The sequence below is a fragment of the Stegodyphus dumicola genome, chromosome 8 (genome assembly GCF_044657685.1).
Source record: "Stegodyphus dumicola isolate Sdum_Otavi_A_Nest chromosome 8, ASM4465768v1".
NCBI classification, from domain to species: domain Eukaryota; kingdom Metazoa; phylum Arthropoda; class Arachnida; order Araneae; family Eresidae; genus Stegodyphus; species Stegodyphus dumicola.
The window spans coordinates 53,956,971-53,974,740 of record NC_140775.1 but is presented as its reverse complement, the minus strand read 5'-3'; the positions used below and the strand labels follow the sequence as shown (position 1 = coordinate 53,974,740).

The following is a 17,770-nucleotide window of genomic DNA, read 5'->3' as shown; positions in this document are numbered from 1 at the left end:
TGAAGGAACTGTCGACTCAAGTTATATTCTTCTAACTTCAAGTATTATTATGTTAAAAAAACAGATATATTTATTTTCATATTTTCTAATCAGTATATTTTTTTATTCCTTGGCATTTCCTATTTTCATATTAAATTCTAATTAAATAATTTTTAGAAAACTGATCTAAAATTTTTATTTTTTCTAGAGAGCTTAAGATGTTTAAAATGAATTCCGGAAATACTGGATCAGAGAATGCAGGACATACACTTTCTGGTGTAGGAGAGGATATGAAATCTGTAGATTCATCTGACACACAAGAATATGTAATAGTGGGCAAGCAAGTTGATAACAGTCCAGTTTCTGTTGCTGCAAATGATTCTTTTACTACATTCCAAGTGGAACCTAATTCTGAAACTGTGAATAAAAATGTAGATATGCTAAATGCTCATTCAAATAGTTATACAGAATTGTCATATAAAGTTGAAAGGTATATTAAAACTTTTATCTGTATTTAACTTTTGCATATAATCATAAAATGATAAGTGCACAAATTTTTAATTAATTAATTAATTTTTTAAGAATACAGCTGCCATAACTGTTATAAGATTTAAAATTCAATTACATATTTTAGTTGGTATATTTACATATGCATATTTAGTTGGTATAGTACATATGGTATATTAACAGATAAACTAAGTTTATCTGTTGTAAGTGAACAGCGGGAAATTATACAGTGTATAGTGTTTCTAAAGAGTAGAGGTCTGCTAGGAGAGAACTTAGCAGATTAAAGTGTACTTATAAGTGGATATACTAATACAAGAATAAAATGATTTGAAACTGATTTTCTAATTTAAAATCAGATTACTCTATGGACCTTATATATATATATGTTTTCCTTTCAAATTTGAATCTAACATAGAATTACTCTTATCACAGTGTCTTATAAATGATTCCAAGACATAAAATACACTGTTTTGTGATAGCTTTTTTAGCATTGTGTACATTGCATTTTTCACTTTCTTGTCTGAAGTTAACTCTTCTCCCAAATAACTTTTCAGTGTCAAATCACAGAAATCATATGTCGTTAAGTCTTGGCTATATGCAAACGCCCTAGTTAAACACATTAATTTCAGGCAGTGTAATGTCACAGCAGCATGCTGTTGGGCATTGTCCTGGAGTAAAACTGTATTTTGAGCAAATCCGATCATTTTTTCCTCATGGTTACATATAAATACTTTTCAAGATATCTGCATAATAATTGTTGTTCACTGTCTGCCGAATTGATGTTGTTGTGTAGAGATAAGCTTTAGGGTTATTTCTAAATGCTGTGAATTCCTTGACAGGAAATGTCGAAAAAATAGGGATTGAGCTGTAAAAATGTAGGTTCCATTAAAAATTAAACAATTAGAGTGTGAATAAAGGCTATATTTTCTCTCTGGGTCTGTTAGAGGGAGAGAAAAGTTTTCTGTTCCCATAATGAGACAGCGAGGCCTGCCTAAGAAATAAATGTTCACATGAAAAAAGACTTTAAGACTTTTTGTTAAGGCATGAAATTATCTTCGAGAATCCCCACAACAAGCAAGGTAAAAAAATACCTTACTCGCTATTTCTTGTGAGGATGTAGAAAAATATGTGTGGTACTTAATTTTAATTGCTACATGGTTATAATTGGTTTGGAAAAGGTTGTGGCAGACTGTAATTGACCAATTAAGTTTAAATATGCCATGGCTTCGTCAAAAGATGCCTTTTAATTAATAATAGAATCTGGAGGAAAATAGGAAAGTTTTTATAGGAATTTATTTTTTTTTTTTTTTTTTTTTTTTTTTTTAGCTTTCATGCTTTTACTTTGAGTTAGAAAAAATAGAAAAAGAGAAATTTGCAGATGATATATTGTAGAAAGGTGTGTAGTTTTTACTGAGATGGTGAAAGATTTTGATTGGAGGTGAATTTAAAAGACAGACTGATAAAGGTTTCTGCCCTATGCTGATGAAATGTTCTATTTCTGCAGATATTTGAAAAATGACTGAGTGATAAAGGTTCTGGCCATTCACTAATGAAATGTTTCAGTTTTACTGATATTTAAAATATGATTGAGCAATAACAGTTCCCACCCTACGTTGATGAAATATTCCAGTTTTACAAATGTTTATAAAATTACCGATTAGTAAAAGTTCCTGATCTACTTATGAATATTCCGTTTTATAGATGTTCAAAGAATGACTGAGTGATAAAGTTTCCTGCCCTACAATGCTGAAATGTTCCAGTTTTATAGATGTTTAAGGGGAAAAAACTGAGCAATAAGATTTTCTGCTTTCTCTGATGATATGCAATTATCCCAGCATTGTTAGCATGTTGGAGAGGATGTCTTCCCTCTGTGAACAATAATGAATATTAGATACTGTGACTGTGTTAGGAAAAGTTACAGTAATTCCTTTGCAGCCAGACCCTCGGTGTTTTATCCTTCAGCATTGCATAAGTTTGTTGTAGAATCCAAATATCCGAAGTCTGCTCATGTAAATACCCTTCATCTCCTCTTAGTTTGTAGAGTTGATTATGTAAACTTGAATTTTTAAACGTAAGTATATATTCAGGAGTTTAGAATAAAGTCTTTATTTGATGTTATTGTTTTTATGTTAATGTGAATGAATATTTGCATATTATTATTACATTAAAATTTACATATTAAAAAATGAATGTTTATATAGGTATGATTCTGAATATGTATGTGTTATCTGTCCATGAGAATGCATTTAAAGAATTTCGAACTGTTTTGACTGGTAACTGAATATGTTATCTTTTTTAACTTGGTTTAATGTTTGCAATTGTACTAACTGTTCATTTGGAAGTAAGATTAAAAAATATTATATTTATAAAATTTTTGTTTTAATATATTTCACCAGTTTTTACTTGCATAACCGTATGCAATGTTGTATTATTGTCGATAATCTGCCAGAATGTGCATTATTCATCATTTTTGTGTTACCATCCTGAATTGCATTTCTCAATTATATACTAAAGCAGGGCAAAATGTTTCATTATCTTCTTATGCATACTGCAGCATTACAAGTGTTTTCTTACAGTTTCTCACAAGTTTAACAAAAAATTCAATCACATCTTTGCATTATAATCATAGAGATATTTTCATGACAAGTGATGATAAACTGTATTATATACTTCCATTATCTGTGACCAAATACTGAAAGCCACGAATATCTGGACCATTTTCGATGTGTAACCTTCACAAAACTCAACAAGAAGCTGCTGTGTGTAATATTGGGGAAGAGAAATAAAGGCACTTTCCCATCTTTTCAGTTAACCTTATATTATCACATTCTATATTTCAAAGAAATCAAGATTTCTGTTTTTATTACTGTTCCTTTTTATTTATGTGGAGTAATCTGCTGACTACTGACACCCTTGCTTAGCTGCCCTAGCTGAAAAGTTTAAATTATGTGCTGAAAATGTGTAGGGGGAGCAATAAGTATGTGGATGTGACATTTCAATTTCATGGATGATTATGTGGCTAGTTGTAAATGAAACACAGGAGCTTTGCATATGTTTACTTTCTTCTATATGTGCATGCGTATATTTTTTTAAAAGACTGCAGATTCTCATAAATTGATTTTTGTTGGTAAACTGTAACATCATGTATGTTAAAAGTATCATACCACTTTGTTATTCATAAAGTTAAATGTGATGAACACTGGACATTTTTTCTAGGTTTTTAAATTTGTAACAAAATATTTAGCTATGTGATCCTTTCAAATATTCTCTTATCTAAGTATGAGCCTGTTACTTTTGTAACATATCCACAAAAACATCTCCTTATAATTATCCCTCATTTCAGTTTTTCTGCACATAAATGTGTATATCATATTAAAAAATATCTAAAACATATTTTGAATATATGGAAAATGGAAACATTTAAAGTTCATTAATCCAGTGATCCTCACAGTAGTTTAATAGGATTTAGACCTCCAAATTCTATCTGTTCGAATGCTGTCAGTCAAAATTGTGATTGCATTCACACAGTTATAATTTGGTTCATTTGTCATTCTCAGTGTGTTGCTATAAACATTTGCTAGTAATAAGTTGATGCATGGCAAAAATAAGCCTTTTTCATAGTCTTATAGCCTGTGACACCCTTTTTTAAATAGTGTATTTACTTGAGATAAATACCTTTTTGATTATTCCATCTAAAATGTCATATAAGGTGCAGTTGTTATATGTTTATTATTTTCTGTGAGGAATATAAAATCCTGTAATAACAGGAACTTTTATTACATAAGAAATGGAATTTATAAGTAAAAGTTGTGTTTAAAATACCACTTTTTAAGAGCTCTGTATTTCTTTAGACATGAAAACCTTATTGTAAAGAAAATTTAATAATCTAAAATTATTAATCTGTGATAAATACTGAAGAGCTTTAACTTATGCCATTTCAGTTTAGTGATTATTTTATTGTATTTTTTAAAGGAATATATCTCAAGAATTCCAGAAAACATTGTTTAGTCTCTGCCAATCACAAAAAATTGCACAAGATAATCGGGTAATAAATGAAGTATCTGATATTGTTAATTCTCAAGAAACTGTGATTATGATGTTGGCTCGCTGTTTACCTCACATAGTTCCAAATATTTTGCTGGCTAAAAGGGAGGTAAATTATATGCTTTTGATCTATTCTTTTATGAAAAATCATATTTTATGCTGTATTCAGAATTTGTAATGCAAAATTTAATTGTTGTGTGGTATCATCCCCTTTTTGCAAATTTTCATTATTCAGTTTATTTAAATATGCTGTTTGTAATTTATTCCAAGTTTTTGTCTTGTAAAACTTTATTAAGAAATTGAGTACTTTTAGATAGTTTGCATCCCCACCAAAATACCATGAAAAGGTACTGTTTAGGCAATGCACCATATCATCAAAAAGTATTTATGTGGCAGCACAGATGTATATGTGTCTGAATGTATGTTGATTTGCACTTTTGAAACTCAGCGGCGATTTCTCTGAGTAGTATTTCTTTTTGCATTTAGTACATTTATTTTCATCATAATGAATCATAATGGAACTGTGAAATTTGTCTTCTTTTAATTTTATAATATAATATTTAATTTAAGAAGTACAAAGTCTGTAATTTGGACGTCCGTTATCCAGAATGATCTATAATCCGGACCTCAAATGTTTGTAAAACATTTTTTTTTTTGGTATGCTTTACACGTGCGCGTAATGTGTTTACACATGCATGTTTAATGTATAAATGACAGTATAAGCTGGACTAAAATTATCTTTACTGATTCTAAGGCATTTTAATTAATGTTGCGGATTGCGCTGTTTCTTAATCTTCTAATTGGATCTGGCTTATTATTTTTTGCAGACTGTTAGAGCAATTTTATGCTTGAACTTTCGATTATGTCAAAAAGAGTTTCCAATTCTGGAGCTGCCAAAGGATCTACAAAGCGAAACCATGTTTTGATGTCCATCAAACAAAAAGTGGAATTGCTGCAAAAGGATAAAGGCATATCCGTCTCAAAATTATGCGAGGAATATGGCATTGGATGACATAAGAAAAAAGAAAAAGGAACTTTTTGAGTTTTTTGTGAAAGCATCTTAAACAACTTACATTGAAGGAAATGTTTAATAAAGTAAACAAATAAATATTAAGCTTTTTTTTTTTTTTTTTGTAAATTTTTATACCCTTTAGATCATAATTGTTCTTTATTTCATAAATTATGATTTCATATTTTAATTGTATAATTTCTGCGTGCCATCTTACCAGATTTAAATTGATGATCTATAATCCAGAATCGCCGAAGTCCTGACAAGTCCGGATTACAGACTTTGTACTGTGTTATAGAATATTATTATTATTGTATGGCAGTGTTGCATGATTATGCGATTTCTCGCAAATTTGCTACTTTTGACAAACCTGTATGTCTAAAATTTATATGCATGTAATTTTCAAAATTTTTACTGCTCTGCTATTTCCTTGTGCTATTTTTTTCGACTTTAATAATTTATATTCGATTGTAAAAGGTTTATATGTTAAAATAATGTATCTGATAAAATAGGTTTGTAATAACTAAATAAAAAAAGTTGTTTAGGCTTAAATAGAAGTTGGTATCTGGCAATCCTGAGATCACAGAGCAAGTGCAAACAGTTTTTAGCAGAAGTGGGTGGGTTTTTCACATGCTTAACTTATTAATTTGTCTAATCTTTAAAATTTGCCAGTAAGGAATGCAGCTGTAGAAAGGATATTTTAAACCAAAACTTAGACCAAAACTAAACATAGAAATATATTGTATTGGAATTCCTCAATTTCATACTTCAAATGAAGATATCAGTGTAACATTGGATTTTTCCAAATTAAAATTCTGTAAAAAAAAAAAGATAAGTTCAAAAGAAAACTTATTTATATAGCAGCGAATTTTCTCTTTTCCATGCTAAAAAAAATCTGCTTAGGAAGGAGAGATTATGCAGATGTATACTCAAGGTTATTTGAAAGAGCGTATTTTATTACTGATGGATAGGAGAATTATGTAAAAACATTAGTAATAAAAGGTAAAATATTGCAAAAAAGCTGTAAAACAGAGTTAGGCACCTTAATACTAATATTGATGATTTTATAATTTTACAAATATTCCTTTTAAGCCAGTTTTCCCCTCATTCTGTGGTGATAATGAAGCAATTTGTAGCCCGAGTGCCATATATTGGGTATTCATTCTCATGATTATAATACTGCTCAGAACTAAACAATCAAGGTCATTTAAAAATCAAAGTAAAATTAGTTTTCTAAATAGCAACACAAATAAATTTAACAATGAAAGAACAGAGATTTTATTAGTAATTAGAATCTAATAAAGTTAAACCAAGCAAAAAGAAAATTTTCTGAAAAGTAGTAACAATTAAAATAAAACAAAAAAATAAATTTAAAAAAATGAACTGCTAACTCAATTAGTACAAATTTGCTAACAATGCAAACACAAGTGAATTGACTTATTCTATTTCCCGTCGATAGCTATATATCGTAATAAAATAACACCACACACATTACACAGTTTCAATACATTTATTTTCCATAGCGACACTCTGGTGCTAGGTTTCACCTTAAGCGTAACATATAAATCGCAACTTCCAATGTACTACAAAATCAAGTTTCTCACAGAATACATTTCAACGCCAATTCCGGCGGCGCATGCGCCATTAGCTAAGATTCCATTCTAGCGCCAAGCATTTCTCAGCTAATACAAAACACTCCTGGTGTTGAAATTAACAATTTCGAAACTATTATTTCAATAAATATAAATATAAAGGCACTACAATAAATTACTTCACAATAACAAATCACGATATTGAAAAATATACATTCAAATTATTACAACAAATACCAGTTTATAATAGAAATAAACCATCATTCTACAGGAAGTATACATATATCTCGAACATTTCATTTCAGCAAATGCTGATTAGGCAATCTTACAGTTACTACTCTTATTTTGTTATCCTTACCATGAAAAACCTCAGCTATTCTCCCTAATAACCATTTGGTTGAAGGCAAATTTTCATCCTTTATTAATACAAGAGTTCCCAACTGAACATCATCCTTTAAAAATTTCCACTTGTGACGTTCTTTTAAATTATTCAGATGATCACGTTTCCATAATTTCCAAATTTTTTGTGTATACTTAGTGATTCTTTGCCATTTAGAAAGTCTGTTTTCATTTATGTTGGATAAATCTGGCTCAGCTAGAGTTGTGATAGGTCTACCAACCAAAAAGTGACCTGGGGTCAAAGTTTCAAAATTATTGTAATCAGCTGAAATTGGAGTAAGAGGTCTTGAGTTCAATACTCCTTCAATTTCAGTTAAAACAGTTAGTTAGTTAGTTAGTTAGTTAGTAAGTTAAACACTGATTCCCAATAACTCTCTTCAAATGACTCTTAAATGATTTAACCCCGGCCTCCCAAATTCCGCCGAAATTTGGCGACTTTGGAGGAATAAATTTCCATTCTATACCTTCAGTGGTATAAAAACTCGCTAAATTCTCATCTGGACACTCAACCAATTTTTGCAATTTTTTTAGTTCTACACTAGTACTTTTGAGGTTTACACACTTACCTCTTTTTAATTGATTTATTTCTTCTCAAAACTTACGTTTTTGGGCCTCTAATAAAATATACACCTCAGCATCCTTTATCTCTTCTAAAGTAAGTACTCCGTACCTCCTTGCCTGAAAGTTCTTAAGATTATGGATAAACCTGAAAATGAAACTTACAATACGAATAAGTTTAGTATAATTAGAAGACAAATTAAGAATATCATTAAAGAGGTTTGTTTCATTACATGCAATTAAAACTAAGTTAGAATCGTTATGCAGTTCATTGTCCTTTTTAAGTTCATTTGGACATACTTCTTCAGCTACCTCAATTGATAAGTCCTGATGAGGAATCTCTGAGCATGTTAGAAAGTCACAGCATGACCACCATTTGGAACAGTTCACAAGAAAGTCAATTTGAACACCACGCGTCATAACATCGGCTGAATTCTCTTTTGTTGAACAATAGAACCACTCTGTCGGTTGTGTTAACTTCCTAATCTCGTTAACTCTGTTGGCGATGAAAGATTTCCATTTGGTACTGGTACCTTTAATCCAGCATAGCACTATTTTGGCATCAGTCCAATAAAATATTCTCGAGGATTTCTTTTGATCAAGCAATTTTTTCACTCCAGAACCTAAATGCGCTGCTAATAATGCACCAAGTAATTCTTTTCGCAGGTGCAACACGACATTTTGATGCGACGAAACTCGCAGAAATTTCTTTTTGTTTACGCAGTTTTACGTAGACAACAGTACCGTATGCCCTCTGAGTGGCATCTGAAAAGCAATGGATCTCTATGGAATCGGCTTCGGGTTTCAAAATGAATCTTGGAACTGCAATTTTACTTAGATGATGACACTCACAGCACCACTTTGCCCACTCTTGACAGATATCTGTAGGTAGTTCATCATCCCATGTCAATTTTCGAACCCAAAGTTCTTGTAGCAAGAATTTAAGTCTAACAGTAAATGGAGTTATTAACCCAAAGGGATCAAAAATCTTCCCGGCAGTTTTCAAGATGAACCCTTTCGTATTACGCTTATTCTTAAGGAATTCCATCAAACTGTCTGTGTCTATACTCAGACTGTCTTCATTAGTATCCCAAGATATTCCCAAGATCTTAAGTGTCTCGTTTGAGTCATTGATTTTATGTGGGTGGATCTCGAACTTTTCTTTTTCCCATTTCCTCATCAGCTCAGGATCATTGGATACCCATTTACGCAAGTTCATATTTGCTACACTCATAATTTGTTTAGCTTTACACGATAAGCTTAGAGCCTCATCTATACTGTCCTGTCCAGTAATAAAATCATCAACATAAACACAAGAATTCAATATTTCAAATACATCTGGCTGTTCATCTCGATATTTTCTAATGTGTTCTTTAATTGTTGCAACCAACAAAAACGGACTTGACTTAATTCCAAAATTTACGTGCTTGAATCTATGTGTCGCGAGTTTTAGATCATTTAATTGTGTGTTTTCCGCAAACAGGAATTGCACTGCGTCTTGATCCTTTTCTGCCAAAGCAATCTGCAAAAATGCTTTTTCTACATCCGCTGAAATTGCAACTTTATTTAATCGGAAATTAATTAGCAGATGAAACATATTAGGATTTAAATTTGTCCCTGTCCATAGACAATCATTCAGCGATAGCTGCCCGAACTCATGTGAGCTGCCATCAAACACTATTCTAGTCTTCGTTGAAGCACTGGTTTCTCTAAATACCGGTTGGTGTGGTAGGTAAAACGCTGGTTTACCGATAGGTATATTTCCATCTGACACTCTTTCAATGATACCTTGCTTGGGATAACCATCTAATATTTCACTATGTGTAGAAAACAGTGTTTTGTCATAATTCATTCGCTTTGCAAGAGTTTTTAATCTATTTTCCGCTACTTGGTAATTATCAGCTAATTCGCTCCAGTCCCTTTTCCAAGGTAAAGTAACCTCGTAGCGACCAGCTTTAAAACAAACTGTCTTATTAAATATTTCCAATGTTTTGTCTTCCTCATGACAATAAGGATCATCTTTAATTCCTAATGATCCTAGTTCAAAAAATATTTGCAATTCACTCTCTGAATTATCATTTATTAACCCACAAAATGATAAATTATTTCTCCGTGAATCATTTACATTTCCACTAACTATATATCCAGACACACTATTTTGTAATATCAAGCCTGTGTTAGGAACACAGTTTTTACCAGCTCATAACAAAACAATTTCCACGCTGAGCAACAGGTTTACTTTCTCTGGTATTTAAAATTCCGGATCCGCTAAATTCACCTTCTCAGGAATCACAAGGTTACTAACATCGATAAACTTTGCGGGAGTTAAACCTGCTATTTTTGGAATTACCAAAACCTCTAGTTTCCTTTTATACATTTGTTCCTGATTACAGATAAGGGTAACTGTTTTTCTTTTTATTGTAGTTGAAATACCTGATATACTGCAAACCAAAATATTTGTCTTTTCCCTTTTTAAATTAAGTATATCCGCTAACTCAGTGGTACAAAAACAAGAAACACTTCCACTATCATATAATGCTTTCACCTTAATTAAAGTTCCATCATTAGTCTCAATGAATATAAAGGCAGTAGATAAAATTACGTTTTTCCCACTGTTAGTACCCATAGCGGCTGTAAAGGTTTCGTTTTGAGTTTTAGCTTGAAATGCAGGTGCGTGTACATGTAACGCATTGATGATTTGATCACCCAACTCCTGATCTAAAGTGTCTGATCTTTCTACTGTGGTGTAAACGGAATTATTTTCGTTTTGATAACACAAGAGAAAGCTGTGTTTTTTCTTACACTTCTTGCACAAGTAATTAGAACGGCAATTTCTCACACTGTGCAAATTAAAACAACAAAAACATAAATTCTGTTTTTTCACAAATTCTACCCTTTCTTTTACACTTAATTTCTGAAATTTAAGACAATTGAAAAGCTTGTGATTGCTCAAATTACATAACCTACACAAATTCTGCATATGTTTTTCATTTGCACTAGAAACAACAGCGGTAACTCTGTGTGTAACTTTTTTTGTGTTAGTCACACTATTTGAAGCGTTGAGAGTTCTTGCATGTTCTTTAAGAAATTCTGTAAGATCTGTTAAATTAGGCAAATTCTCTTTCTCTAATTTTCTTTCCCACCATATTTTGGTGTTAGGATCTAATTTTTGCCCTAAAATGTATGCAAATACATTGGAAGAAAAACCGTTAACACTTTGATTTAAAACTTCTAATGATCTCATGCATTCATTTGTAATGTCAATTAAGTTTAATATTGCTGACGCAGACTTATTTTGCATAGGGTGTATATTCATAAATTGTCTCAGATGAGAATACACTTGTTCACGGTGATTAGAGAACCTTTCTTCTAGTAATGAAAAGGCTAATTTATAATTAGAGTCAACTATGAATATTGACAATAAGCATCTCCTCTTAGCGCAGATTTTAAGTACTGTAATTTGACTGCATCTGTTAAATTAGGATTTAAATCAACACTGGCTAAAAAGATATCTTTAAATGAAAACCACTCATGTAAGTTACCCGAAAAAATTAATTTTGGGTAATTTAACATTGTTCTCAGTATCCGTGCAAACCGAAGGCTCCGATTTAATTTCTTTGGAAAGTTTAGCTAATTTGCGATTTAATTCGACATCTAAGAGAATATCGTCAATCTCTTCTTTCTCTTTTACGTAAGCATCAATACTTTCTTCCGTACATAACCCGAACAAGGAATCGAAATTAGAATTTATTTCTGTTTCAAACACTTTAAATTTATTCTTTAGTACTTCCAAGTCACTTCCTTGGACATTTTCGTCTGCAACCTTTTGTTTTAATTTTGTTAACTGTGTTTTCAATGTACTTTTTTTGCTAATACCTCCTTTAGTGACATTTTAATTAGCAAAAGTCAATAAACAAATAAAGAGCTTCAAAAAGGAGGAGGGTACTTACCCTTTTGTTTCCACAGAACTTCAATCTGGAAGTATCCTATGTAATTCTTCATTTCACAAACTGAAAGTAATATCACAGTCTCATAAACTTCATTAGCTGTTCTGGCTCGACGGACCACAAAACTTGAATTGACTTATTCTATTTCCCGTCGATAGCTATATATCATAATAAAATAACGCCACATACATTACACAGTTTCAATACATTTATTTTCCATAGCGACACTCTGGCGCTAGGTTTCACCTTACAGCGTAACATATAAATCACAACTTCCAATGTACTACAAAATCAAGTTTCTCACAGAATAGCGCCGCTGGAAAAAGAACTTAATAAAGGATATGAACAAATTAATGTAAAAATATTAAATTAACTGATAATTAAAAGAAAAATGAGTGTTTAAACATTGGGTAATTAGCAATATACTTTTAAAATTTTTATTAAATTGAAATAATGTAATTAAAATGACTAAGCATTGAATTACAGTCTGCAACTTGCAGAACCAATGGAGACAGAATCTGTGATGACATCAAAGGCCATTACAGATTACTGTGTATATGGAAATAATAAATACAAAAAATAGCAATACAAAAAAATTATAGAAGGATTTCTTACAAAAAGTGTTTTGTTTTTTTAATGAGTGTAAAAAATTTATATGACACTTCCTGCATTGTTGGAATAGAAGTATAGATAACCAATAAAATATTTTGCTTTAAAAGAATTTTGACTTCTTGGTGGGGGTATGGATAATCACAGTACCAAAAATTGTTCTGATTATTTTTCCTCACACTATAATACTTTTTAATTTCAGCTTAGTCTCAAAAATGTTCTTCAATAATATTTAAAAGTTCAGTGATCTCTTGTAGTTATATTATTAGTCCAAAGGGGCAATTTGCCCTGAAGGACTATTATTTTTGTTTTGGCATTTTGCGTTGGTACACTATAAATGTCCGATTCACTTTTCAAATTGTTGCCACCAAATATTATCACCCTGTATAAGAAGAAAGAAATTAAATAATGAAGAATCTGTATAAATGTATGTATGTTTATCTCACTGTGATAAAACAATTGTACCTAGAGCCATCCAATTTTGAATAATGTATGTTTACACCCGAATATTGGCATCTGGAAGCCCAAATTTGGAATTTGTTTTATTATTTATTTCATATTTTGTCAGACATTAAAGAATTTTTGATTAACAAACTCAACGATTTCAAAGCGAGCAATGGCAACAGTCTACTGGGGGGGGGACCTTTTTATTTCCAGCATACAGAACTGTGTTTCAGGAATTCTAAAGATATGCTCATTTTAAAATTATTTTGTGATATTGCTGTTGAACTGAATTTTACGGTTTAAGTGCGAAGAACGTGATATTTAATAAAGGTAATACACACACACACACAAAAAAAAGCCCCTTTGGACATAATTTAAAATCTGAAACCTTTCATATTTTTTTTAATTGTTTTTCATTTGATTTTCAATCATATGTCATGTATATTTTTGTTACACATGTATTGAAAGATTATTTCTTCCTGTGACATTCACACATTTATGAATTATGTCAGAGCTAGAAAATGTTTTATACTTTTCAGTTAACCAGGAGAGCAGTCTTATCGTTTACTGAAGCACCGAATATAGCATCCTATTTAGTTTACTTAACAAATAGCATGCATTGTTACTGTTACAAACTTGTCGGAAAAATAAATAATGATCCAGCAATTTTCCCTTAAGTAGTTTCTGTTGCATCTTTTTTGAAACATTTGTCTTTCTCAAGAAAGAATTAATAGAGTTATACTTGGCTATTGCTAAATGATCGAAAGTCACAAAAATATCATTCATAATGTTCGGAAAACACAAAATGGAATTTATTTTATTAGTACTGAAGCACTGAAATACTACTGCAACAAAATATAATGTAGTGAAAAGAAAGCTTTATAGAGTAGATAACTGAATCAAAGGTTGGTACATTCATCTTGGGATAGTTGTTTTGTTTCTTTACTTCTGATATCGAGCTCATACTGATACAGTTCAAGTCAACTGTAACTAGGAACAAATAGGAATAACTAGATTGGAATAATTACATTCGTTCTTATTTACAAATTTCTTTGTTTTCTATACTATATCCATGCATTTATGCTAAGTGGAAACCTATTAATATAAGAATTCTTTTTTTTTTTTTTTTTTTTTTTTTTTTTTTTAAGTATGTAACTAAAAATAGTAAATATTGTTTCACCCTGAATAGTGCAACAATAGGCCCAACTCACATTTGCTATTTCGATTTATTTATTTATAAAATAATACCATTGAGTTGTGATCCACATGAGAAAGGTTTATATGCTGTATGTTCTTATATTTTCATGAATGCATTAGAAATGGGTATTCAGAGACTGCTTAGAGCATGAGAGTAACTTCAAGGAAGCATCAAAAACTTCAGAAAAGTGATTTTATAATCTTGTATTCTATAGTTATTCCTCAATACATGTATTATGTTAGTGTGTTAACAATGGTCATTTCATTAATGATCACTATTAATTATTTTCATTAAAAAGTGTGCATTAGAATATATGGGAGTAACTGTATATTTTATTTAATGGAAAATTAAGTCTGCCGTTAAAAGGTGTTATATATTCACTTTTTTTTTTTTTTTTTAAATTTTAAAATTTCAGACCTACAATTGTCTTTTCTTCTTGCACCTTAATGAAACCATGTTTTAAATATTTTTTTGTAAAATACTATTTAAAATATATGTATTTTATTATAATTTAGCAAAAATTCAAGATGTGAAGCGTAAACATTTGCGCTTATTCTATTCATCTTATAATATGGTTGGAAATCAAAAGTCATCAGTATAATTATTTATTAGGTTGTTATGAGAGTTTCCGGCCACTGCAAATATCGATTGTGCAAACAGTTTGTGTTGGCATGTTTAATCATATTTTGTCAAATGATTTTTGCCACTTCAAAGAAAGAGACTTGCTTTAGAACACTGTGTTGTGAAATTAAAAAAAAAAAAAAAAAAAAAAAAATCTTTATTATTAAGTACAAAGTGTCTGAAATGGAACTATCATGCTACCAGATTAGAACCATCATTTACTTCCAGTTCTGTTGTAAAAAGTCAACTACAGAAAGTCACCAAATCATGTGTACAGCTTTAGGTACTAATGTTGTATAATATGACACTGTGAAGGTTTGGTACCAAAAGTTCAAAAACAAGAATTATGACATTCAAGAAGCAGAGCACTCTGGCCAGCCTACTGATGTTGATGAGACCTGTGTGCAAAAACTTGTGGAAGTAGATCAGTATACAACTATGTGAGAGCTTGTTAAGGAGTTAGACATTAGTGCCATGCCCATTAGTCGCACTCTGCGTTGCATAAATTTGATGTACAGGTTTAGTCTCTAAATTCTCTGGGTGCAGCCTGAGCAGATTCACGGAGATAATGACAGACGTGTTCAGGTCTGTACTAATTTGCTCGAATATCAATGCAAGGACAAAATTCTGGATCGGATCATCACTTCTGATAAAAAGTGGATTTACTTCAACAACATAGGCCGAAAAGAGCGTTGGTCTATGTCCATTGAGCCAGTTGGCAGTGTCGCAAAGCACAATTTGACTAACAAAAAAATCATGCTTTGAATTTGGTGGGATTGCTGTGGTATTATCCACAAAAAGTATCTGAGAAAAGGTAAAACCTTCGACAGTAAGGTGTGCAGCAAGATGTTAGTTCGCTGCTATCAAGGAAAAACATCAAACTGAGCTCTGGCAATAAGAGGTAATGTTCCATCAAGATAATGCAAGACTGCATGTGTCTGCATTCACTGGCTGGATTCTAATGGGATCTTTTGCTATACTTACCATATAGCCTTGATATTGCTCCTTCAAACTTCTATGTTTTTTGACACCTGCAGCTATAGCTTGCTGATGCTATCTTCCATTCTGCACAGTATGTCCAAAATGAGGTTGATCTGCTTTTGGACTCATGGCCATTAAGTTTCTGGGCCAAAGGCTTTGAAAAACTACCAAACGTTGGCAGAAAATCATGGATTTGGTTGGTGTTTACTAACATAGTTAAAGGTACTGCTTTCGTGTATTCCCCCCAATAGGTTTTTTCTAGTTTTTAGTAAGAATGTTTTTTGGTGGAAAACTTTCGTTATGATCAGATATTTATTCTAAACAACATTATTATTGTCCTCCAATAAATGATTTATATATTGCTAGCTCAGCTATCACCCAAATGGGATAGCTGGCTGCTGTCTCAAAATGACCATGTTTTAATCCCTGAGAAGGCATGAATGTTTGTAAGCATATAATGTCTGTACAGCAAGGGGGGGGGGCACTCTAAATGCAAGGCAAACTGAAACCCTCATGTGAGGTTGATGGTAGGGGAAGAGCAGTGAGAGACCCAGACCATGCCCTGATGTGTTCTTCCTTGGAATTATGTCACCTATTGTAATAGTTAACTAGATTCAGCAATACTTTCATCTATAGCACTACCAAGGTGCTGGCCTAGCTTGTAATTTTTTTTCTGCAGTTTTGTGTATTACTTTTTTATTCTTATAAAATTCTATGTCATGAGCATTTTAATTTATAGTATTTTCCAGTTTGAAAATGGTGGGTTTAGTAAGCTTTCCTTTTTTGAGGAGGCTATTTTTTAATTAATACCATAATTTCAGTTAAATAAGCCGCCCTGGCGTATACACCGCACACATGATAAATGACTGAAAAAAAATAAAATATCCGATTAGCCGCACCACCGTATACGCCACAGCCAAGCATTCCGAAGCGTGGCAATTAATATTCATTCACTCAGTAATTCCCTGCCATATTGGTGTAATCATCATTGATAACATTTATGACATAAATATAACCAGTAATATATAAATAAAGAAGTAACATCTTACCTTGAACTTGCCGAAAATGATCTCTGATGATTTCTAATATATTATTTTTACGTTTTCGGTAAACTCTGTTTATAGCATAAATTACCACATTATGAAACAGAATACGTAAATTCGATAAACAAACAGAATTTTCTAATTAAATTAAACTACATTTATTTATACAAAACCTTCAAAATTCGACTCATCGATGTCTGATTAAAAAAAATTTAACAAATGACCATCAAGGTCAGTGTCATCATTCTGTTCTAAATCACTTCTTTCAACATCACTATCTGCATTTTCATTTTCTTTTCAATGATTTCCGATTTAATGAAAGCCAATACGATCGTATCAGCTCGGAACGATTGCCATGCTTTATCAACCCATAAGGCATCCTCCTCATATGAAGCTTTTCTCATTCGTCCGGAATTCGTAAATGAATGGAGTCCACTTTGCATCCATTCCTCCCACTGCTTTTGTAGTTCGTGCTTGAAAGTTCCATTGATAGTGAGATCTAGCAGCTGTAAAATTTTTGTAAGCCCACCTGGTATCACTGAGACATCGATGCTAAGTTTTTTTTGCTTCAGATCTTACCGTATCCACTAAATGGGATCGCATTAAATCCAGAACAATGAGTCCTCGGGGTTGGAAAAAAGCACCTTTTTCGTTGGCACAAATAACAACTTCTTTTGGAAAGTTTGCTTTCGGAATTGTTTTTCTTTTGAAAATTATCAAAGGGGTTACTTTTCTCCATTGGCGGCACAACCCAAAACATAAGTAAAAGAAATCTTTTCATTCCCGGTTGTTAACACTGAAATAGTTTTTTCCCCTATTGAATGAACAGTTCTACTCAG

At 31.6% G+C, this 17,770-nt stretch overlaps 1 protein-coding gene across 3 annotated transcripts in view; it reads left to right on the top strand.

The window, feature by feature from the left end:
* Positions 1–17,770, top strand: part of LOC118191816 (RAB11-binding protein RELCH homolog) — a 104,881-nt gene that overhangs the window by 20,635 nt on the left and 66,476 nt on the right. For all 3 annotated transcript variants that reach the window (XM_085821866.1, XM_035362669.2, XM_035362677.2), the window contains 2 exons: positions 188–469; positions 4,459–4,639. In XM_085821866.1, coding sequence (XP_085677992.1) covers positions 188–469; positions 4,459–4,639 — 463 coding nt within the window. The remainder of the gene's footprint in view (positions 1–187; positions 470–4,458; positions 4,640–17,770) is intronic.